Source organism: Amphiura filiformis, chromosome 7 (genome assembly GCF_039555335.1).
Source record: "Amphiura filiformis chromosome 7, Afil_fr2py, whole genome shotgun sequence".
Classification (NCBI taxonomy): domain Eukaryota; kingdom Metazoa; phylum Echinodermata; class Ophiuroidea; order Amphilepidida; family Amphiuridae; genus Amphiura; species Amphiura filiformis.
The window spans coordinates 25,217,078-25,240,922 of NC_092634.1; the positions used below are offsets into that span (position 1 = coordinate 25,217,078).

Below are 23,845 nucleotides of genomic sequence, written 5' to 3' on the forward strand. Positions count from 1 at the left end.
TCAGAACAGGAGTATGAGCCTAGGGTTGAACCAGTAACCAATGTACTACAACAGTGAATATGAAATGAGTAAATCAAGTTAGTTCTTTGGCAAGTTAGGTTACAAAATTATACATGTCCAAAATCAAAATCATTCAACAGAAAGTAAAGCTTCCCATTTAAGTTCCCAAACTTGAGTCTGTGACTTGGCTAAATATTGAGATTTCCCCAGGGAATAACTAAGATTGGCACACACAATCTGTGATTGGTAAGTGACCAGAGAGGTTTTCAGCAGTAATACACATGCCTGGGAAATTTGGTAATCTGGAGGGAAATTATGCTTTCTGGAGGGAAATTATGCTTTTTGGATAAAGAAATGGTGGGAAATTCTGATGTTGAAGGGAGATTCCTGGGAAATTAAAATTTTTTTTTCCAGGCCTGGTAATAGAGGGTATGCAATACGACGTCTCATACTAGAGTCATCCTCATTTAAATAAAATTCTGTCCTCCGTAAGGTACCACGGGAAAATTCGCATGATAGTACAATAAAACGTGTGATAGGTATGAATGGTTGTGGAATCGATCTAATGACCTGTCCCTCTGTCATCTTAAAACTGTCCTCCAGCATGGCTGCCATAATTGTTATACCGTTGCCGTTGGTTTATTGCATACACTCTATACATTGCCCTGTAATTGCGTATTCAGGAAACTGTTGCGTATATATGTCACATGTGAACGCGTACAGGCTGTATCAAAATATTGGTACCATCAGTTTTTGGTGTTTATTGACAAGCCCGCTTCTTCAATATGCAACACTGGACCCTCTTGAAATGCTCGGGATTTATAGTTTAATGATCATACTATAACATTCCATCTATAAATAAGGTAGCTCCTATGTTTTTTCTGCATTTTGATCGTCTTATCCATAATCATTGGAAGCTGATGGGTACTAATCATTTTGCTCTGCTGATCACATTCTGCACCCAAATGGCCACCCCCATGTGTGTCAAATTTTTGATTACTATAAGTTTAGCCTGCCTAATTCAAATTATTAGGCAAATTTTCAGGCAGTCTAGTTATATTGATTTGCAGGTTAATTCGAGGTGTTGGAATTCGACTATTCGCTGTCATAGTGCACGTTAGTAACCATTGTTTACTGCTCCGAGCCTGGGGTCATACACCTGTTCCGAATTTTAATACATTTTGTATGCCATAGGGTTTGTGTTGTGATCATTTCGATCAGTGGTTCTTAACAAAGAAAGCGTGATCCAGTTGACCTAGCAACGGTCATATTGTAATGTGCACTACAACAGCGAATAGGGAGAATATGAAGCACCTTTGCCAGAACATAGATAGTGCATAAGCCTGGCCCCCTCAGACGGGGTGTTTGATTAAATGATACCACTGGGGGGGGGGGGAACTACACTTTTACCACAGGTAGTTGACATCATGGGCTACAAAAAAATGCCTGACAGCAATTGAATGGGAATAGCTTTTGGTGGGAAAAGGTCAGCAAACTTTACACAAGGTCAAATTTCAAACTTGCTAAAATTGTGTTAAAAGCCATTCCAATGTATTCCTCTCATCACAATGATGCAGAAAATGTATAGTTTGACCTATCTAGGACATACCGTTGAGGTATTTGTGTAGCCCATGATGTCCAAGTTTATGCAAATCTAAATACCCTTGTATACTTTAGTTGGTAGTGACGTCAATGTTTTTTTAGCAGTTGCGATGCAAGCTTGCCTTCAAGCCACAAGTTGCATGTGTATATTCAACTTAACACGCTATTTGATACTGCAACCAGTGAAATAAGCATGTCACTACAAAACTTGCAGTGAACTAAAGTCTACTCAGTTCTTATTTTAAACCCTTAAGTCCCAAACAAGTGTTAGGAGGCAAAATAAAGACACAAAAACTCATCATATTCGGTTCTCTTCAATGAGATTCCTTTTTTTATTTTGTGAACTTCTGTATTTTTTTTCCGCTCACAATTGAATGGGCTGTTGCTTCATCAACATTCCACCCATACAGACAAAGATCCTGTTAACCACAATGCAAATTACCATCAGAAATATAAAAGTTTATTGATACAATTTACATTTCCAAAGAGGTGGTATATTCAGTTGCAACAAACATGGAACTTTTAATTAATTCATTGTCATTAACAGGATCTGGCCAATTGCACTTGTAATGAAATAAATGTGTAGAGGAATGATAAAATCCTCATTTGAATTTATTTTACCACAAGTATTACATGATATTGACAACAATATTGATGTTTCAAGTTTCGTTTTTGTTGGGTTATTCATAGTCTCAGGAAAAGTTGTGTATGATCGTGTTACTGCGATTCATAAAGTCTTAAGGATGGATGCCTCTATGAGCGTGTTGCGATTCTGCGATCACGTTCCTCTGCGATGGTCAGACGGATACCCTTACCCTTTGGTAGTGAAACCAAACACTTGCTGCCCTTGCCGATGATGAACACGTTGGACATACGAGTGGCGAACATGTGGCCTGAAAAATAGTCAAGACGAGAAAAGGAAGGGAAAAAAAAGTTAGGATTTGTGATAGAGATGCTCATAAAAATGGCAATCTTTTGTTCTACAATATACCGTACGTACGTATCTATGCGTTATTTATGAGGCTGGAGTGCAGTTCTAATGTGATGGATGTGGAGTGGAACACTTCGTGAAATCCTATTACTATTCAAGCAAACTACCAGTATAAAGTTCATAACTCCATTATGGGAATGCATGGTTATTAATGTCACCAACACCAGTCTCTTGATATGTCAGATGGGTTGAATGGCATAACAGGACATGTTTTGGTTTCCAACTGTTCATGCAGTAGCTGGGAACTACATGTACTATACAAACAATCTCATGCAATTTTGTTGAAATAATCTGGTAGTTTTAGCTTTAAACAGCAATACAAACTCAATACAAATGAACAACTAGGACACAACAACACACGCTAGTAACTACACTACCTACTTGATCAGGGTATTTTAAGTTTTCATCAACACTGTAGCAGTGTGTGTAACAACATTATACATCACTTCAAGTATGCCACTGCAATTAGCCTTGATCCACACAATGCATTGGAGGCAAAGTTCGGTGGAGCAAATGCTCAATGCAGTAGCTAAGCCAGACTAGATTTATGGGTGAGGTTATATACCAGAGAGCAGCGAGTCGTAACTCTGCCATGTTTGTCTGTAGCTCATGGAAGGCAAAATATTGCAGTACTGCAGTTTACCTCAGATATTTTTCCTTGTGTGTCGGGCAATCTTCCAATTTGAAGTGTGCGTTTGATTTTTAGCCTTTGCCAATGCAACCTCCCCGATGCAACAATCCAATATGGCGGATTTACTATTGGGTTTTGCATTTTTGCAGAAAAGCGAATTGCACACATGCTTAGTATGTAAACGTGATGCGCAGTTTGGACAACCGAGCATCGTTTTTGCATACTTATTGCGTGCCAATCGTTTTTAGATCACTTTTCTGCAAAAGTGATTTTGAGTATAAATTCAGCTTAAATGGACACTCCGACAATCACAATCACAACATTATGCCGTATGTTTTCAAAACAATTATCGAGCACGAATCACATGGTTTCATTTAAAACAAACTCATATTGACCGTAAAAACGAACAGAAACAGCCGGCTCTCAACACACGATATTCAAAATTGCCTGTGGTGGCAATGACGTCCCAGTAACACAATGAAGGGTGATGCCAATTAAGCACAAATAAGCATGATGTCATTGCCACAGGCAATTTAGGCGTGGGAATTTTGAATATCGCGTGTTGAGAGCCGGCTTTTTTTATTTGTTTTTATGGTCAATATAAGTTTATTTTAAATAAGACTTGATAATATTGTTTTTCTAACATTACCAAGCATGCGACCCGATAAACAGTAAAGACAAGACGAGTTACTTCATATGTGCTATTATGCTATCTATGCGTTATTAATGAGGCTGGAGTGCAGTTCTAAATGTGATCAGATGTGGAGTGGAACACTTCATGAAATTCTATTACTATTGAAGCTAACTACCAGTATAAAATCCATAACTCCCCGTATGTGATTGCATGGTTATTACACCACCGTAAATCCGTAATGGTTGAACATGACATTTACATAACGGGGCAAGATTTTATTTTCAACTTGTTATGCACAAGGAGCTTGGCACTACTCTACACACAATCTTATGATTTTTAAAAAAAAATAATCTGGTAGTTTCGCTATAATATAAACAGCAATATAAACTCAATACAAATGAACTACTATGACACAACACAATACATGACACAACTACACTACCTACTTGATCAGGGTATTTTAAGTTTTCATCAACACTGTAGCAGTGTGTGTAACAACATTATACATCACTTCAAGTATGCCACTGCAATGAGTCTTGATCCACACAATGCATTGGAGGCAAAGTTCAGTGGAGCAAATGCTCAATGCAATAGCTATGCCTCCGCATACTTAACCAAAAACTAAATTTACCAAAGAGGTTATAATTTTAGAGTTTATCGAGTTGATTTTAATCTTCACTTTTTATGGGAATTTTGAGTATGACACCTACGATCACCTACAGTAGAACCTTTGTAACATAAAATTGTCATAAAATATAAAATTGTCAGGGCCTTGGATTTTAGTTTGTTTTAACAGGATTTTCTGTTACCAAATCATATTGTAAACATAATGCTCTAGACTTTTTGACAAGCTTCCCCTGTATTTACTTGAAATGCCCACTAGTACCACTTTAACTTGAGGTATATCAACCTATACAATGTCTATGAGCAGATAATCTAAACACCCCTCTCATTGAAGTGGAACTTGGTGTGCATTAATAAGCGGGACCATCTTACTGGTCATTTCAAGCTCAACTGGCAAACACATGTGACGTACAAATATTAACTGGTAAACACACACGATGTACAATCATTATCTTATATACAAATACTATTTAATGAACAAATATTTGATGAAACAGGCACTGTCTTTTGAGAAGAGCAAGGGCCATTGTTCTAAGTTGCATACATGTGCAAGAGTGATTTACAGCTCCTCTTCAGAACTCACTAACTCTTTACACTGTAATGGCCATTGCAGGTGCAAAAGCTCTTCTTCAGGTGGCCAGAAGAGCTTTGACCATCTTTCATTTCAAAAGACAGTGTCTGATGCATTGATATGCAAGGAAACAAAGATACCGTACCTGTGGAATCTTTGACGTGTACAATGTCAAAGGATCCGGGGTGACGTTCACGGTGGGTGACAAGACCCACACGCCCCAAGTTACGCCCACCTGTGATCATGCACAGATTGCCTAAAATAGATAAAAGAGAGAATAGGAGACTATGTTAACATAAATTTTGAAGTGCAATTTACATTGAAGCAAGATTATATAATGTACAACTGAACTTCACTGTTTAACACTTTCTTGGACAAAGCATCACACTTAGGAGTAGGAATTCAACAATTGCAGCTTTGCCACAGCTAAAAGGTAAGGCTAGTTATTGCAATATGTCAAGGGTTCTCAATAAGGAGCCTGATGACCAATATTATTGTAGTTGACCCTTGAATAGCTCTGAAATGTACAGTTAAAATAGCAAAACAAAGTGTATTCGGCCTTCAAACACAGATTTTTGAACTTAGCTTGGCCCTCCATGGCCTGCAAGCAAATATAATTGAGAACCACAGCTGCAATAGGTTAAATATTCTTGAATGCTTTACCAACTAAATGCAATGATGCAAGTAAGTAATGATTACTTACAGGTTCCCAAATGTTATTTTCATTTTCCAGATGCTCACCTTAGAAGTTCTTGAGGCCTATACCCCTTTCACTCGGTTCGAATCTTTGAAACCAGTTTTACTTCATCAAACAAAGATGCTTGGATCAAGTTTGAGTGAACTACTTGCGACTGTGCTTTCCTTGGGTAATGCCAGAATGGTTGGGAATTCACACCAAACTAACGACCATAAAAAGAAAGTGATTTGCTTTGGGCCCATTTTGAACGCTACAGCCATGGCATATGACTGCACCATCTTCGATGAGGCCTACAGGTTTGCAACTGTTTGGAACTAGAAAATGTTATTTAAAAGCTTCATTACTTGCAGTTATGTGAACTGGGGGTGAATTTCACTAACATTAGCATTGCATCCTAAGTCTAAACCCATTGCAACTTGTAACACACAAATCCTATGGAAGAGCTAAGATGGGTTTGGGACTTTCAATGTGGTTTAATTTTTATTACTTCCATGGCAGGCATGAGAATAGAGTTCAACAAATGGAAAATTCTGAAAGAAAAAAAAAGGAAAAGGTGCGTAAAATATGGCAAAAATGCTCAAAACGGGCCAAAAAGAAATAAAAACACATTTGGGCCAAAAAAGAAGGAATTCCTTTTAAAAAAGGAAAATTCTCATGCCTGCCGTGGTCTGTGCTGTGCGCCAAGCATACACAAGTGTAAACACGGACATGATAAACAATTATGCTGATTGGCCGAGCAACGGTCTTAACAAAACTGTTGACCCATTGGGTAACACCGCGTGAAAGGGAGGAGACCCTCGCCACTTCTACGAGGTCGCCGATCACCTCCGCATACTCTAACTACAGAAGTACAAAAATTAACTTCAGGACTTAACGATGCAAGATATTTAGTGTGATTTTCAAACTTCGATCCGTTGAAGGATATGACTAGAATTTTATTACAATAAATCAAATTTTGTTGTGTGATAATCAACCAAGTTATGGTACTACAGCATGGATTTTCAATTGGTGGTAAACGGACCATTAGAGGTTGGGCCTTGAGCAGCTCTGAAATGTACACCAAACATAGTAAAACAAGGTATATTTTGGCCTTCCAACACACAAATCTTTGAAATTTATTTGGCCCTGCATAGTCAGCAAGCCTGAACTACAGGCTTCCAACAAGGATTGTTTACATTTTCCTGGTGTACACCAAAGTTCTTGAGATCTGAAGACCATTACCCCTTTCAGTCAATATGCATCTCTGAAGCAACTTCATTTCATTGAACAAAGTTGCTTGGATCAAGTTAAAGCTCATGTGAACTGAACACGACACAAAAGGAAGTGCAGACTTAAAACTAGATGGACCGCGGTTCTCGGATGTCGCGGTTTTCGACGCTACAGCGTCGACCGTGATGCCTCCACCAAAGGGAGTGATGTGGAATTCACAAGTTGATACAAAGCTTCAAGCCTAAAAGAGAAGACTGAATTTGACCTTAGATGACTCCTGGGTGACCCCGGATGACCCCAAAATGACCCCCAACAAATTGGCTCTAAATGTTGACTGTACCCACCAAGTTTCATGCCCATATAGTAGTTTATACTAATTTGACCTCAGATGAACCCTGGTGACCCCAAAATGACCTTCTAAAAATTTGGCTCTAAATGTTAACTGTACCCACGAAGTTTCATGCCCATACGATAGTTTTTACTAATTTGACCTCAGATAACCCCTGGCAGTGTTCGAAATAAGCACTTATCCTCTTGTCCTCTTGTACAAAAATCACTGGGGACAACCATATTGAGCTATGTACTTATCCCCTGGACAACCACTATTTGGATCCTTTGCACTCAAAAACATGACATATATATTTTGGGGACAACCAAAATGTTTTGAGGACAAGCAGAATTCATGCTTTAGTTGTCCTCGGGACAACCTCCATATTTTCCTTATTTGGGACACTGACCCTGGTGACCCCAAAATGACCTTCCAAAAAATTGGTTCTAAATGTTGACTGTACCCACCAAGTTTCATGCCCATACAACAGTTTTTACTAATTTGACCTCAGATGACCCCTGGATGACCTCAGATGACCCCAAAATGACCTTCCAAAAATTTGGCTCTGAATATTGACTGTACCCACCAAATTTCATGCCCATACGACAGTTTTTACTAATTTGACCTCGGATGACCCCTGGGTGACCCTGGATGGACCCCAAAATGACCTTCTAAAAATTAGGCTCTGAATGTTGACTGTACCCTCCAAGTTTCATGCCAATACTACAGTTTTTACTAATTTGACCTCAGATGACCCCTGGGTGACCCCAGATGACCCCAAAATGACCTTCCAAAAATTTTGCTCTAAATGTTGACTGTACCTTCCAAGTTTCATGGCCATAGGACTATTTTTGCTAATTTGACCTCAGATGACCCCTGCATGACCTCAGGAGACCTTGACCCACTAACCAATATAAACTTGTTCTGTCTGGGGTCAAGATGCACCCACCCACCAAGTTTGAGGAATGTGCGACCCCCGTCTCCGAGAAAAGAGGTAAATAAGGAAAATAGGCCCTCTGACCTCAAATGACCTTTTACCTCAGTATATGACCTTGAACCTCACCCAAAAAAAAGTAGCCCGAGTTTTTGACCATGACCCACCTATCCTGAAAATCTGAAGTCAATCCGCCCATCCATGGCCGAGATATCGTATCCGGACGGAAGCACGGACATTGCAAAAACAGTATGCCTCGCGGTGGAGGCATAAAAAATGTTTTGAAGGGTTTACTTGTGACTGTGCTTTCCTTGGGTAATGCCAGAATGGTTGGGAATTCACACCAAACTAACGACCATAAAAAGAAAGCAATTTGCTTTGGGCCCATTTTGAACGCTACAACCATCGCATATGACTGCACCGTCTTCGATGAGGCCTACAGGGTGGCAACACAGTTGCAAGAAAGTAGTTCTTTGTGAAAAGCTTCATTTAATACCGGTACTTGCAGTTATATGAACTAGGGGTGCTGCATTTCACTAACATTAGCATTGCATCCTTAGTCCAAACCAGCAAACCCATTTCAACTCTATATATAAATATTTACCCTATGGAAGAATTAAAATGGAGTTTAAGTTTGATAATAGGACTCCTGCTAAACTTTTATCATAGCCCTGTGTTCACCCCGAATGACAACAACACTTACCACTGTCAAATTTGATGTAGTCTGTGATTTTGCCGGTAGCAATGTCCACCTTGACGGTGTCATGAACTCTGATGATGGGATCTGGGTAGCGGATGGTGCGGGCATCACTGGTGCTCAGATGGGGCACTCCTTTGGCGCCGGACCACACCTTGCGGACCTTGCACAGCTTATACTGTGGACAAGAAATTAAGACAAATTGGTTACAATCAAGGACACCTTGTGCCACCCCTACCATAATACTAAAACAGCACAAATGACATTATTTTTGCTTGCTAAAAAATGAGTTTTCACTTTCGGACATTTGGTAGATCTCAATTAATAACATCGGTAACTTCCCCCCCCCCCATTTCAAACAGCTAACCACCCCCTTACAAAAAGCTAACAAAATGCTCCCACATGCTCATTTTAATTTTATTCCTTGGAATCAATTCTGTTAAAAATTTTCCCTTTGTAGACTTTGTTGGAGAGGTTTTTGATTGTACTTTCCTTGGGTAATGCCAGAATGGTTGGGAATTCACACCAAACTAACGACCATAAAAAGAAAGTGATTTGCTCTGGGCCCGTTTTGAACGATACAGCCATGGCATATGACTGCACCATCTTCGATGAGGCCAACATGTTGGTAACAGACTTAGGAACTGGTGCATTTGACAATTAATTTTGCCCCATCTTGTTCAGAACATGTTGTGATTTCATATTCCTGCCTACCTTGGCCTCGTCGTTGCTTATTCTATGGATTGTGAAACGTCCCTTCACGTCGTAGATGAGACGGAAGTTCTCGCCAGTCTTGTCAATGGTGATCACATCTACATGTGGGAAAGAAAAATCATTATTTACTGTAACTGCTAAAATGGTTAAACGAGTTTGATAATGGATGATTATATTAAACACATCAACAAAAATAAGTCCCCCTCCCAATATTTCGTCATAGCATTAGAAGCAGGGGTGTGAGTGACCTCACTGGAAAAAAGAGTAACTTTGTTCAAAAAAAAGGAAAAGCACTGAAATATGCTCAAAATGGGCTGAAAATGAAAGAAAAAGCTAAAATTTTTCCTCATAGAAATTTCCAAAAAAGAGGAATTCAACTTAAAGGGGCACTTCGTGATCAACAGCCGATCATCCCCCACTTTTCTCAAAAAAGTTGAGATTTTTATATCACTGGAAACCTCTGGCTACATAATGTTTATGTACAAAATATTTCTTGCAGATTAATTCGTTTAGCAAAGATATCGTGAAATTTGAATTTCGTTCTGGTGCACCAGAACGAAATTACAACGTATTGTCTATGGAGCAGTGTAATACACATAATCATGCATAACTCGCAAACGCAAAATCGGAATCAACTGAAATTTTGGGAATATGCTTTTTTTCGTGGATATGTACTGAAAAATGTCATACTCCTTTAAAAGAGGAGATTTCACACCCCTGTAGAAGGTTTCGTTTTGTACCAATAAAACTAACTTTGAAATAATTATGACTGTTCACTAAATGTTGTGTGAAAATAAAAGATGTCCATGACTTCAGGGCTGAATGAGCCCATATTGAAGACAAAAACTGCCCTTTTCAAAAGTCACAAAGTAGGCCTATGCTTGTCACAAAAGTTGATTCATGCTTGCCACTAATGCAAAACCCATGTGGACTGAGTTTAAAATCCTCACCAAGTGAACATTCTTGATCATTCAGCCATGCAAATCCGGTTGAAATCCCCATCTTGATGGGTAAGATGGTCAGCCTCATTCCTTGTCCCAATACACCTTGCAGTTAACAAGCACAGGCCTACTTTGTGACTTTTGGAACGGGCAGTTTTTGTCTTTAATATGGGCTCATTCAGCCATGAAGTCATTGACATCATTCATTTTCATACAACGCTTAGCAAACAGTCATACGGTAATTTTGAGAGGGGGACTTATTTCTTTTGATGTGTTTATAAAATTTACATTTGATACTTATATTTTCATTGGGTAATGCTAGAATGACTTGTATTTTATCAAACTAGCGACCATAAATGAAAACTGTTTTTGATGTTGGCCTGTTTTGACTGCTACAGCCACTAACATTGGCTGCATCAGCTTCGATAAGGCCTAGTAAAATGTTCCATTGGACGTGTTGCTGGAAATTTCAAAAATTCCACAATGATTTAAATATTCTAGACATCTGACAAATACGTCAACTTTTTCTTCATAATTCAACAACAAAGTGAATAAAACTTTAAAACTAAGGGGCATTTTGTGATCCACAGCCACATTTATGACCCCCCATTTTTCACAAAAAAGATTACCGGTGTATATAATTATTCCAATGGAAACCTCTGGCTACATTATGTTTACGTTATGTAATTAATTCGTTTAGTATTTCGTTCTGGTGTACCAGAACAAAATACTAATTTCTAGTTGCATTCAATTGCAGGGTTGTAACAAGTTACCCAAAACTGGCTCAAGTCAAGCAATTTTTTTAGCGCAAGTCAAGTCATGTCACTGTATAAAGTCAACAAATTCGAGTCGGTTGAACATCACTCGAGTCAGGCGCCTTTTTTTACCTTGAGTCACAACTTCACAAGCCATGACTCGTTTATACAACTCTGTTAATTTGCTCTTCACAACTGCACCTTGAGTTCCACCTGGTGGATGCAGGGACTGCCTTTTGAGGAGAGTGAGAGCAATTGCTCTCTACTGCTCTAATTAAAACTGATATAGGAGAGTGATTTTTAGCTCTCCTTAGTTGACAATTCTCTCCTTACATTCTGTTGTAAATGTTCTAAACAGCTCTCCTTGAAGGCTCCAGAAGAGAAGAAATGCTCTCCTGCAAAATCCAAAAGACAGTCCCTGTGGATGACAAGTCACATTACACAACAAATCCAAATATCATTATCAATTTATTATCTCATGAAACTCACCCATGAAACCAGCTGGATAGCCGATGTCGGTGCGCACCTTGCCGTCAATCTTGATGAGACGCTGCATGACAATCTTCTTGGTTTCCTGGTAGGTGAGGGCGTACTTCAGGCGGTTACGCAAGAAGAGGATGAGTGGGAGGCATTCTCGCAGCCTGTGGGGACCGGTTGAAGGTCTTGGAGCCTGCGTAAAAATAAAATTTGATTTGGCATGTATGATTTGGGAAATTTCCCACTTGGCCCAATCCCATTTGGTCCAATCCCACTTAGTCCAACTCCAATCCCATTCGGTCCAAATCCCACTTGGTTCAGTCCCAGTTAGTCCAATTTCAGTTAGTCCAATTTCACTTAGTCAATGTCCCACTAAGGCCAGTCATGTTGTGACGATTATCTCTTGCCCCAATTCTAAAAATTTCACCAGATTGTTTTCAATCCGGAGACAAGTTTTTAAGGATAAAGTAAGCATAACTTTAGAACCTGGAATGCCAAGTGCGATACACCGTCACATTATTTTGAGAATGATTCATACTCCCAAAATAAAGCACGGCTCTTGTGTGGAGTACCTTCTTACAAAACTTGGTCATAAATTTCTTGCTCCATGCATGTGAAAATTAGAAGCGTTTCTCAATCGACATCATTTGGCCCGAGTATACACAATCATGGCAACAACATATTTACCCAATGGCAAATCAAGACGCTAAAGCTGAATTTATACTCCACCGCTAATCGATTGGTTTCTAGCCAGCGAGGTAGCTCACTTTTTATTGCGTCAGGCAAATGCGTTACCTCATTGGCCAATTACCAATTGCTCGTCGCTCAGTGATGGCGTGTAAATTCGGCTTGAATGATGGAATTAAATGTAATCGATTTTTACAGTTTCACCCCTTGCTACTTATAAATTAGAGGAGAAAAGAAAAGTGAAAAAGGGTCACATTTTCACCTGGCGACACTGTTGAATTCATTTGAAATCAACCAAATGTAAATGTTACTTGTACTTACAAATGTTCCAGTCAATTTATCCAGCATCCAATGCTTGGGCGCATTTAAGCGCTTCAAATGTTTCCTGGGACCACGCGCCTGAAAAAACAAAAACATGAAGATGCAATTTTAACACTTTGCTAGTGCTATCATACACAATTCTCATCCAAACATTGCAACCATTTTGATTGTTTTTTTAATTATTATTTTGGCTTTGTGACATGATCTGATCCACCCACTCAGTGCCACTCACCAAATTCATTGACCTTGAGTCCTTTATTTTCTGTAATTTTATAAAATTGTATACATATGATGACTTTTGACCTTTTGTAAAGTTTCAGCTACCACCTGAAGACTATAAGCCCTTTTGCCATTTCAAAAAAATTGCAACTTTCAAAAAATTGCAGCTGCGCATGCTCAGACATCATCACACACTAGTTCGATGAGAGATAACAATTAACATCTTAATCTCCTCCATTGACTTCAATTTGAAGTGTGTGATGAACCGTGCGAGGCGCGTCTGAAAGAGGTTCCTCAAAGGCTCAATGATTTTGCTTTCCGCTTTCACACTAGCACTCGTAGCAGTTTCTACATGTAGCGTGCTCATCAAGACTCAAAAATATGAAACACACACGCAGGAATTGTTTTTTATATTTAAGTGCTAAGTTCACCCTCATTGAATGTGGTGAATCTTCAATGTTTATCTCTATTCATTCCAAGCATCAGGGGTGAGAGTATGAGTGACCTCTATTGAAAAAAAAGGAACTTTCTTTGAGGCAAAATTTTAGCTTTTTCTTTCATCAGTCCATTTTGGAATTTTGACTGAGCATATGCTCAAAATGGGCTGATGAAAGAACAGGCTAAAATTTTGCCTCAAAGAAATTTCCCCAAAAAAGATGAATTCAGAAAAAGAGAAATCACACCCATGAAGCACTTTACTTAGAATGCACTTTGATCTGAATCGAAAAAAATAAATTGTGTTTTTTGTTCATGCATACCTACTCGGCAGTGGGGTTTGACCCCCACCCTTTTTACTGAGGCACCCTTTATTTTATACTGAAAATTCCTGACTCCACCACTTTTTGTATCCATTGTCATTGATGAAGTCACATGCAATTCTAAGTAAATCAAGTATGCCGATTGCCGAATTCTGCACGCAAGGCTTATATTAACCAGGCACCCAGGCTCTTTTTACCCCATGGTTGCCAAGTTTTGGCTCCTGGTGTGTCCAATATTTTACACTGCAAACTATAGGACCAGGAGCCATCTTTGGGACCAGAAGCTCATTTTAGCTCCTGGTCCATGCATACTTAATATAAGGCTCCTATTTCACACATGCAAGTCCAATGTTTTTCTCTCCATGAAGTTGAAACATTATGTGAACAATGTAAATTTTAAGTGAAAAGCTACTACTACTCAGGCTTCCCGTTAGTGTGCGTCATTGCGTCCAGACGCGTATTTTACAAATTTGGACGCAAATTCACATGGCTAATCAAGTATTTTGCGTCCATGTCACATGCATTTGGACGCAGACAAAACTTCGAAATTTTATCATTAATTGATGATAAAAATAAGAAATGTTTATTCTTTTATATTTTTAAGATAATAAAAGCCCCAAAATTTTGACCCACCTGCTGAGAATTGAAGTAAATTCTGCAATATTTGTAAATGCAACGTCAGGAAATCGTGCACTTTTTGCATGCTTTCCGAACGATCGCTGTACAGCTGTTTGTTTACAAGCAAGCACGTGCCGCTAACGTGCGGTGTTTATTTAATTATTTATCACAACCTGACAATATTCAATTTTTAATATTTTAAGTTTATTTTCTCATAAATAATCTAGGTTTCCTTTATTAGTATTATTGTTACGATGAATAAAAGCAATTTTAAAGACAAAATCCAAATGATAACCCTTTTTCGTATTATTTGTGGCAGCGCGTGTTTTAGTTTTTGTAGCATCAACAGCACGTTAATTTAAAAATAGAAACGCGGAAGTGAAAGTACGAACGAAAATTGCTGAAGATTGACAGACTTTGGTCATGTTTTTGCACCTGTTTTTGACCAAGTTTCGGACCAAAACTGACACAGAAATGAGAAAAATTATCATAGCGAATGGAGATGGAATATCACGGCGAAAATGCACTTTTATTTTTTTTTTTTTTTTAACAATCAACATTTGATGAGGTGTAGACCGGAATGCGTGTGTATCGTCATAATCGTGAATTTCAGATGGGACTTTACAAAAATCTGTCTGGACGCAAGTTTTTGCAACCTCGTCAGCAAACTTGCGTCATTACGGACGCACATTTTTAAAACCTTAACGGGAACCCTGCTACTACTGTACTGTACAATAAACATTTTAATGTATAACAGTACTTTTTTGGCGTCCAAATGTTGTTCTTGTCATGAACTCAAGGTCTTAGCCAGCCATGCGTCCACCTGTCTTTAAGACGGGTTGATCTAATTTTAGACGGGTGGATTTAATGGATTTTACAGATGTGATAGCTCTAAAATAGATGATTTTAAGGTTATATGAACTTGAGACTAATTCAGAGTGACATGAAAAGGCCAAATCAGGACATATCTCATTATCTGACCACAGTGACCCTTCCATGGGCATAGACAAGTTGTTTTATATTTGAGGGTCAAATTTTGGTCTCTGCTTGGACAGGTAGTTTCTGATTTCTGGCTAAGACTCTGCATGAACTGATTCGTATCTCGCGTGCGCTGTGTTCAGTGACTTATATCCTACCCTTCTTCGCTCAATCAATTATGCATGATTAATGACGTCATTCATACGTATGATCGATGTAAAGAATTAACTACCGTACCACACATCGTAACACGTCATGGAAAAATCAGACATTTGTATATCACGGAAGGGCTTCCAGGGAGGATATTGCGCTGGTCTGGACTCACGTAAACAGGCGCTGCCTGCATCAAATGGAATTTTATCTTGCGCAGGTTTGGCGATTTTTCTTGGAATTATGATTGTTTTAACATTCAATAAAAATATACTTTAAGCTGAAACAAGCCCACGCTTTTTATTTTATTCCCACGCTTTATACCATTCCACGCTTTTTACCCAAAAAGTTTAAACCTCCACGCTTTTACCAATTTTCAGAATTTCGAACCGGCACGCATTAAAAAGCGTGGACTGCAGAGTACATGGGAGTATGTCATTCATGTGTTTAGCGTTAAAAAAAAACCCGGCACCAGCTCCAAAATTAGGCCCAGAGACAGAGACTGAGAGAGCCTTGACATTTTCCCCAAAAATTTGTGCGAGGAATCTGCTGTTAGTGTTACTGTACCAAGACATCCCGTATTCCCTATGGTATGGCCATACCCATACGTGTATGTGGTGATGTGTGCCAGTGTACCACGGTATAAGGAATCATGCGAATGCATGAATAGCAAAGGTCCGGGAGTAAAGTATGTTTTGAATTTACTTTTCCATTCCCTATTAAATTGAAGGGAACAACTTTTGTTATAATAAGAAAACCATATCTATGGCCCTTGTTAGCAACCAATTTGAAATTCCAAATATGAATACAAAGTGTAAGATTACAGGGATTTTAGAATGACACGATTTCACTTCTCACCATGTTGATGGCCGTTCGTAGAAGAGGCAGATTACCCACAATTCATTTCGGAATTGGCATTTGCAGAAGTTCACGTGAAAAATATTTTCCGAACTTTAACGAAAATATATTGATTTTATATACTAAATATAACCTATCATAGTAGCTGAAAAAGCTACATAATTCGATCAAATGTAATTTATAGACTATTATTTACGTCCTAGTTGGTTTTGTTTTGCTCAAAATAGATGCACAATAAAATAAATCGGATGCATATGCACACATTTTTTCATTTCCGATGTGGTCCGAAGATACCGGAAGTTAATTCATTATCATCAAAACCAAAACATGGCGACGTGCTCTGTGTAGCGAAGATTAGATTTGGCTGTGACGAAATGACAATTGTAACAGGATTTACAGCCTGAAAAAATACATTATATTCAGTAAATTAAGTTATTTTAAAGGACATCTACATAGACAATGGAAATGCTAAGCAGTTGGTGGGGTGGTGGAAGTGCTGAGCCAAAAGAAGAGGGAAAGATTGAGTCAAAAGATGACGAAGCAAGTGCAACAGAGAAACCAACTGATGTTGTTGTGGAAAATGAACCAGGTTCTGAATCACAACTCGAAGGCGAAGAAAAGTCTCCAGTATCAGACACAGATGCGGCAATCACTACAGCTAAAGAATGGGGCAGTAAGTGAACATAATGCTAGGAATAGTGTGTGATAATTTCTCCACATTTAGAAGAGTTTTATGATCACAGGAGGGGCCTATCTTCCAAAACAACAAAATAAAAAGTGCCTCCTCCTCATAATAGCCCGAAACATCATGGGCATGTCATGGCCCCGTTCGCCTTTTGTATCTCTTTCCTTGTTGGAAAGGTATAACGTTGTGGAGATAGGAACATGTACAGACCATCCGGGACCTACTCTGCCATGTTTGGCTGAGTAACGGTACGTGAACACGGTCTTTTGTGCCTATGTACATGATGTAAATTATCCTCTGACAGGTATTGTGTTGAGAAATGACCCGACGACTTTCACATGCGTAGAATTGTACCATTGACATTTATCAAATTTTGACGTTCAGAAAACGATCGGATCTTTCTATATATGCAGATCATATTCGTTAGCCTGATATCTGGCCTTTAAACTTACCAATATTCTTCAGAAACTTGCTCATACATCTTTACGGCATGAAATAGACGACATTTGTGTGATATTGGCAATGTCAAAGGTTACGATAATCTGGACTATTCTACTTTACGGGGGAGTCCGAAAATGAACTTGGGCAGGGGCTGAAATGCATTTTTTACTAGCGCAATCTCTGTTTGTAACTAAAGTCTAAAGCATTTGGAGTTCCAAGACAATCCAGCGTGTATTTTTTTTATTCCAACGGCCGGCCGGTCGGTCATGCATGAATTATTCTCGTTTTATACAGGTGTTTTACGTTTCATGTTAATTTACTATTCCTAATCCACTACTCCGTCATTTATTCACCCTAAAGTAGGCCTAATATGGACATGACGAGCCCGGGATCACCGGGATGAGGCGATCGTGAGGTCAAATGTATGTCAGATGCGAATGCGATTGCAGGCTACCCATAATACTAAGCGTATGATGGGCTATGTATCTATCGTATCCCACAAACTACATTGTACCAAATAAAATCTCATGGTAATAGACTGCAAAGCATTATTGGTAGGGAAGATTGTTGCAAATGGAAAAGGCACAGAGCCCTCGGCGCATCAGGACAAGAGGTCAAATGATGCCAATGATGTAAATAACGGAAGAACCGAACAATTCCCTCCAAGTAAATGCAAGCGTTTTCACGGCAAATCAACAGGGATCGTCAAATTGAAGGTAACACAAATGGGTACAATATAATGGTCAATATTGAGGTTCATTTAATTTAAATAGGTAGGGAAAGTGTGCATAAGGCTAATGAAAGTTGACTCCCAGTTTCCCGTTACCCGAATAAGGAAAGAAAAAAATGCCGATCAAATATTTCATTATTTTCCATTATTTCATTATTTCACATTTTTCAAGTTTTTAAGAAAAAAGGATAGTTTTAATGTCATCTTTCACGTCCGACACGTATTTTAAGCACTTTTACGCCGACCCTGACCGGCCCGAATAGTCTTTGCAAACGCTGGGTTAAACTTTGTGGTAAAATGGCGATATCGTAGGGCGCATTTACTGGAGACTAGCAATTCCCTGCATCTAAGTTTCTCCTACCACTAAATGGATAGACCGAACACAAAGAGAGGCAGCCAAGTTCAAGGGAACCAGCGTATGAACAAATATGAAAGCATTTCTACGTGCACTATGTAGCGCTATATATAGACAACATCAAAATAAATAAAATAAATAAAATTTGAAGTCAAATTTATTCTGCTTTTCTTACAAATATATGTATTTAATAAAATAAACTTATAAATAAAATGATTTATTTGTCAATTTCTTGCATGGTTGTTTTATTATTAACACATGCACCCTGTGATGATTTTTACCAGCAACCTCCATGTGAACGTTCGAATTGTCAAATTTAGTTTATTTCTGCATTCAATTTTGTTTATTTGTTCATTTTGACTGTGACAATTTACTTTCCCCTACTGGTGTTTTTGATAAATATGTTAATTTCTGTGAAGGTGGAGGAGGAGGGCAAGGTCCGACTGCCGTGGAGAATTATTACAACCGACATTGGTCAATCATTTAATGTTTTATTTGCCGGACTGTCGCTGTCTGATCTCGAGATAGTGAGATGCAGTGTTGGGGAAAGCAAGTTGTCACAGTCCATCGTGCAAGTTTCTTTAGATGTTGAGGAGGTATGGTCATTACTATACTTTATTATTTTATTTGGGCCTCAAAACATAGCATTCCGTAATTAACTTTGCACCGATAATGAAAGTTTGAAAATAATGAATAATGAATAATGAAACAGTCACCTACCCAGTCATGAAAAACTATGTAACGGGAAACTGGGGATCAACTTTCATTAGCCTAATATGAAAAATATGTTTTTTCAAATGGAATTTTACAGCTCTTGTGGTACATGGCAAGTGACCCACGAACACAATGAAAAGGTCAATTTTCATCATTTATTTGTTCTGTTGCGTTCAACCATCTCCAACAATTTTTTCAATGTAAGTGCCTCTGGCCCTAGTGGAAGTAAAAACGGATACTATGGCCAGAGTTCTAGGGCTAGCCCTGTTCCTTCCTCACTAGGGCCATGAATGCCATACGTGGGTAAAAACGGGGCACCGAGAAATCACGTCGCGGTGATGACGTCACACTGACGGCATCTATTTATAGGAAGATTTCAAAACACGGCGACGATAACAGTCACAAGTCTGGTTTTTTACATCCTCAAATGTGCTCAAAATTTACGAACATGCACCAAATATGTTTTGTTTAAGTCTCATCTTCACGTGAGGAATGATAGGAAGTGGTATTTATGAGAAAAAGTGGTATTTTATGTGTACCCTGGACCAGATATGCTCAGGAGTCTCAGACCTTCGTACGGAGAAGGACAGTGGAAATCGTAGTGACGGAGGTGTGAGTACCTCGGGCTACCTCCTCATCAGTTTTCAGAGTTCATTCACAACGCCGAATACACAAAATAAGGCTTTAAATATGGGTACTGTATTTAGAAGTGTTTTGTAAACAACAACAAAAGCCCCTTCTTCTTCCCTTTTTTCAAAACACCAGGATGCTAAACATCTTAACATGTTTTTATTTTTACTTGGGGTTGGCCTAATTCATCAAAAAAGGGGTCTTATTTGGCAAATTAAAAGTTAGTCATGCTGTATGAAATATTTTATCATTCAATTTAAAGATAAGATGTTGAAATTGTGCTTGGGATATTGAGGAAACAGTTAATAGCATAATTTAAATTAATTATCATCATTACAAATATTTTTTCATGACTTATAAATACCGGTATTCCTTTTTTAATGACGAATTTATGAATAATTTGTAAAATGACAAATTAATGAATGACAAATGTAGCATGACAAATTTAATGACAAATTAAATGACTAAGTAGCCATTATCAATTTGTCATTTATTTAAAACCATTTGTAACCTTACACCACGAATGAGCCCGCTTGAGCCGTAAATGTCCTAAATTGTATTCTGAGTTACAGTGTAAAATGTGTAAGGTTGTAGTCATGTACCGTACATCAATTTGGTACGACGTGTATCTCATTTTGATAGTGCTAGTCAAACACCTTTAAACCAATCAATAATCCAATTGTTGAAGAGGAAAGCTTCTACCTATATCTGTAAAAAAATATTAAATAGCTCATGTAATCTTTGTTTACTTTGGCTAAATCCTGTTCAAGTGGTGGGTTACAAAGCATTGTATTTTGTCTAGGTATGTATAAACAACAATTAACAATGAGAGGACATTCCTGAACATCGTTTGTTGACTTGAGGAAGATTTGAAATGACCGCCAATTATGACTGTTTGATATTTATTACCAGCAATGTGGTAAAAGACACATTGACCCGATAAAAGGTTACCATTTTATTGAAGTAAATAAACCATAACCCCGCTACTGGATAATGTTTGAAGTCAAATGATATACAATGTATACCATTTTAAAGCTTATGATGTGACCATCCAGCACAACTGAGCCCGAAGTCGCCAATCATCATTTTTGAGATATTCAACCAAAATATTCTGCTTGAAATTAGCTTTAAAATGATGTATATCATGTCTATAGTACTTGACATTTAAGTAGTGAAAATCAATAAAACAGTCAATAAATCTTTTGTTTCCTATTGTTTATTGTTAAGTTCAATGGAGCATATCTCAATAGTGGCACTGGCGACATCCGGGCTCAGTTGTGGTGGATGGTCATTTATATTTTCTAAACACAAAATAAAACAAAATTGACTGGGGCCGAATTTACGGCTCATTCGTGGTGTATGGTAACATTTTTAGGGATATGACAAATTGATGCTGGATTGTGAATTTAAAATTATTAGTCATTTAAGGGCTGGGGTATGAACGTTTGGACAGTATTTATTTTGGGACATCAGAGCACATCAGACATATCGAATTGCATTCTGAATACGAAGAATGTCATTCTGATATCAAATAATTTTGATTTTTTGAAATTCGCAATTTAATACACATTTTATGGCAAATCATTAAAATTGATATTTTTGATAAAACAGTACTTGAACTTTAGAAATCTGATGATTTATACTTAAAGTGTATGTAGGTGGAATGAAAAGCCGACGATCAATTGAAAATTTTGATCGTTAGTATTGAAGATATGGATTTTTTTCCCAAAACACCAAAAAAATTAGGTCTTTTTGGGAAAAAATCCATATCTTCAATATGAAAGGTCAAAATTTTCAATTGACCGTCGGCTTTTCCTCCCTGCTACATACACTTTAAGAATATAACATTAGATTTATATAATTTACTTGAGGACTGTTATATATCAAAAATTTGAAAAATATCAAATTTTTATAATTTGTCATAAAATTTGTATTATATTGTGATTTTCAAAAATGAAAATTATTTGATATCAGAAAAAGACATGCTTCAGTATTCAGAATGCAATTCGATAGGTCTGACGTGCTCTCATGTCCCACAAAAAATACTGTCGAAACGCAATAAACGCTCATTTTAGATCCCTTAATTCCAGGCTTTGAGTTTTGAGGAGTGTGAGTGCAATCTCGCACTCATACAATCATACTTATCATTCACAAAATAGCACTCCTCACAAGTTCGAGACCTGTGATATTTATCACACTCCTCAATTTTTTTTAACTCAAAGCCTGTAATTTGTTCAAAGCCTGTAATTTGTTAAAAGTTGTGAAATATTTGTAATGATGAAAAATGGAATGCTCCACCTTTTCCAATATTACCCCAATTCAACTTCAAGACGTACAACCTAATGCACAACAACAATGCGTTCTCCGTCGCGTCGAACTTCATGATCATGTTACATATCATTATCATGTGTTTGAATGGGAATTGTGCGCACTTTCTACATGTTTATGGAGCACATTTTGTATAGTGTAATATGTCAGTGTTGCCACTTGCCTGTACATCCAAAGTTGTAATTCTGTGTTTTTGATCGCAAAGATTTATATCTTTATGTATCTTTCGGGAGGAACAGTGGAGTATAGACGCGAGGGGAGGGCTGGGGCATGTGCCCTGGGCGCCACCTTAGGGGGGGCGACCAATTCAGCGTCGATTCTGCGGAATCTGCACCCCTTCCAAGTGATGAAAGTCAAAATTTTTGCACACTGCGCGTGTATTTCAGCACAAAATTATTTGAAAGATAAATTTAAGAACGATATTCAACTTAATTATATTATAACCAAAATTGTTTCAAGAATTGGGGGAGGGATTTCTTCTGATACCAAAAACATCAATTTGATGAAGAAAAATAGCAAATGAGGCTGTTGATCGGGTCACGAATCTGTAAATTTAAAATGAAGAGCACATACGTGTTTTTACTTTTTTGTTTTTATGGGATATGGTTTAAACCCTTATCACTGTGCAGCAAAAAAAAATCAGTTGCGTGAACTTTGTTTGTATTTGTTCTTTTACAAATTTGCAGGTTATTTGTACAATTTTGCTAAAGAAGGAACAATGAAAGTTGCAGAACAAGCCACAAAGACAGCTAGTGCTATACAGAAAACAGTTGAAGAGAAGGTAATTGTGTAGATTTGGGGTGCATATGATATGTATGCTTGACTTAGCTTACAAATGTGTGATGGCAATGTATGTGGGTGTGTATGGCTATCTGTTTGCACCATTGCACTGTGTGTACCTAGATGTATGTGTATTTTGCAGAACATGCTAAAAAATTTAGATGATCTTTTTTTTTAAGGGGGTACTACACCCATTGATTTTTTTTTGCATTTTTTTGCATTTTGTGAAGAAATTACAAAAAAATTGGACAAAGTGGTATGCAAAATGAAGGGGCAAATCTTCTCGTTTTATTGGTGGCATCGGTATCAACGTAGCTTACATGCTTTTAAAAGTAGAAGCCAAAAGGTGGTACATCACTGATGATTTAAATTCACTTCATTTTGGAAAGCTTAATATCAACGGATTTCGTTAAAATGTTGGATATGTGTTGCTAACACGTTAGGGAAATAAAGTTGATATGTAAAATGGGAATAAGTGGTTCCTGATTTCTTTTATGACTTCATGAACTTGGTGCTCCACAACTATCAAAAAGGAACTGGTTAAAATGCTTCTATTTTCAATGTTGATCTATATTTTGTATTTTTAACTTGCGACATTATTTCACTGAAACTTAATTAAGCCATAGGTAACAGGTTACCACAACCATACTACAGCAATGTTGAAAAAATTGTATTTCTTGTCACCTATACCACCATATTGGGTAGTTTTCCGTAAGCTTATCTTTTGTGATTTTGGTAACTATTTTATATTTATTTGTGAAATCCATCTCAACTAGGCATTCTAAATT

At 37.8% G+C, this 23,845-nt stretch overlaps 2 protein-coding genes and 4 non-coding genes across 9 annotated transcripts in view; 1 reads left to right on the top strand and 5 right to left on the bottom strand.

Annotated features, from left to right (window-relative positions):
- Positions 1-1,905: 1,905 nt before the first annotated feature.
- LOC140156947 (small ribosomal subunit protein eS4-like) lies at positions 1,906-16,465 on the bottom strand. The gene is made up of 7 exons (XM_072179991.1): positions 16,395-16,465; positions 12,814-12,891; positions 11,818-11,998; positions 9,633-9,730; positions 8,925-9,096; positions 5,199-5,309; positions 1,906-2,495 (listed from the first exon to the last, which is right to left on the bottom strand). The coding sequence occupies exons 1-7, from the start codon at positions 16,395-16,397 to the stop codon at positions 2,356-2,358; spliced, it is 783 nt and encodes a 260-aa protein (XP_072036092.1). The 5' UTR covers positions 16,398-16,465; the 3' UTR covers positions 1,906-2,355.
- LOC140158070 (small nucleolar RNA SNORA16B/SNORA16A family) lies at positions 5,903-6,045 on the bottom strand. The gene has a single exon (XR_011859714.1). It is a non-coding gene; the product is annotated as a small nucleolar RNA SNORA16B/SNORA16A family (small nucleolar RNA).
- Positions 8,520-8,662, bottom strand: LOC140158071 (small nucleolar RNA SNORA16B/SNORA16A family). Its single transcript, XR_011859715.1, has one exon. It is a non-coding gene; the product is annotated as a small nucleolar RNA SNORA16B/SNORA16A family (small nucleolar RNA).
- Positions 9,399-9,541, bottom strand: LOC140158067 (small nucleolar RNA SNORA16B/SNORA16A family). Its single transcript, XR_011859711.1, has one exon. It is a non-coding gene; the product is annotated as a small nucleolar RNA SNORA16B/SNORA16A family (small nucleolar RNA).
- Positions 10,869-11,010, bottom strand: LOC140158069 (small nucleolar RNA SNORA16B/SNORA16A family). Its single transcript, XR_011859713.1, has one exon. It is a non-coding gene; the product is annotated as a small nucleolar RNA SNORA16B/SNORA16A family (small nucleolar RNA).
- Positions 16,466-16,699: 234 nt separating the features above from the next.
- LOC140156945 (synapse-associated protein 1-like) overlaps positions 16,700-23,845 on the top strand; it is a 38,842-nt gene continuing 31,696 nt past the window's right edge. For 3 of the 4 annotated variants that reach the window (XM_072179987.1, XM_072179989.1, XM_072179990.1), the window contains exons 1-2: positions 16,701-17,067; positions 22,964-23,058. In XM_072179987.1, the coding sequence (XP_072036088.1) occupies positions 16,854-17,067; positions 22,964-23,058 (309 nt within the window). In that variant the 5' untranslated portion in view covers positions 16,701-16,853. Of the gene's footprint in view, positions 17,068-22,963; positions 23,059-23,845 lie in introns of all 4 variants that reach the window. The other variant, XM_072179988.1, reaches the window with a different exon arrangement.

Bases quoted from the DNA above. Each gene is read 5' to 3' on its own strand.
- LOC140156947 (XM_072179991.1), bottom strand. The intron at 9,097-9,632 runs GTAGGCAGGAAT...TCTTGTCCACAG, and splicing joins TAAGCAACGACGAGGCCAAG to TATAAGCTGTGCAAGGTCCG. The intron at 2,496-5,198 runs GTACGGTATCTT...ACTATTTTTCAG, and splicing joins ACACGTCAAAGATTCCACAG to GCCACATGTTCGCCACTCGT.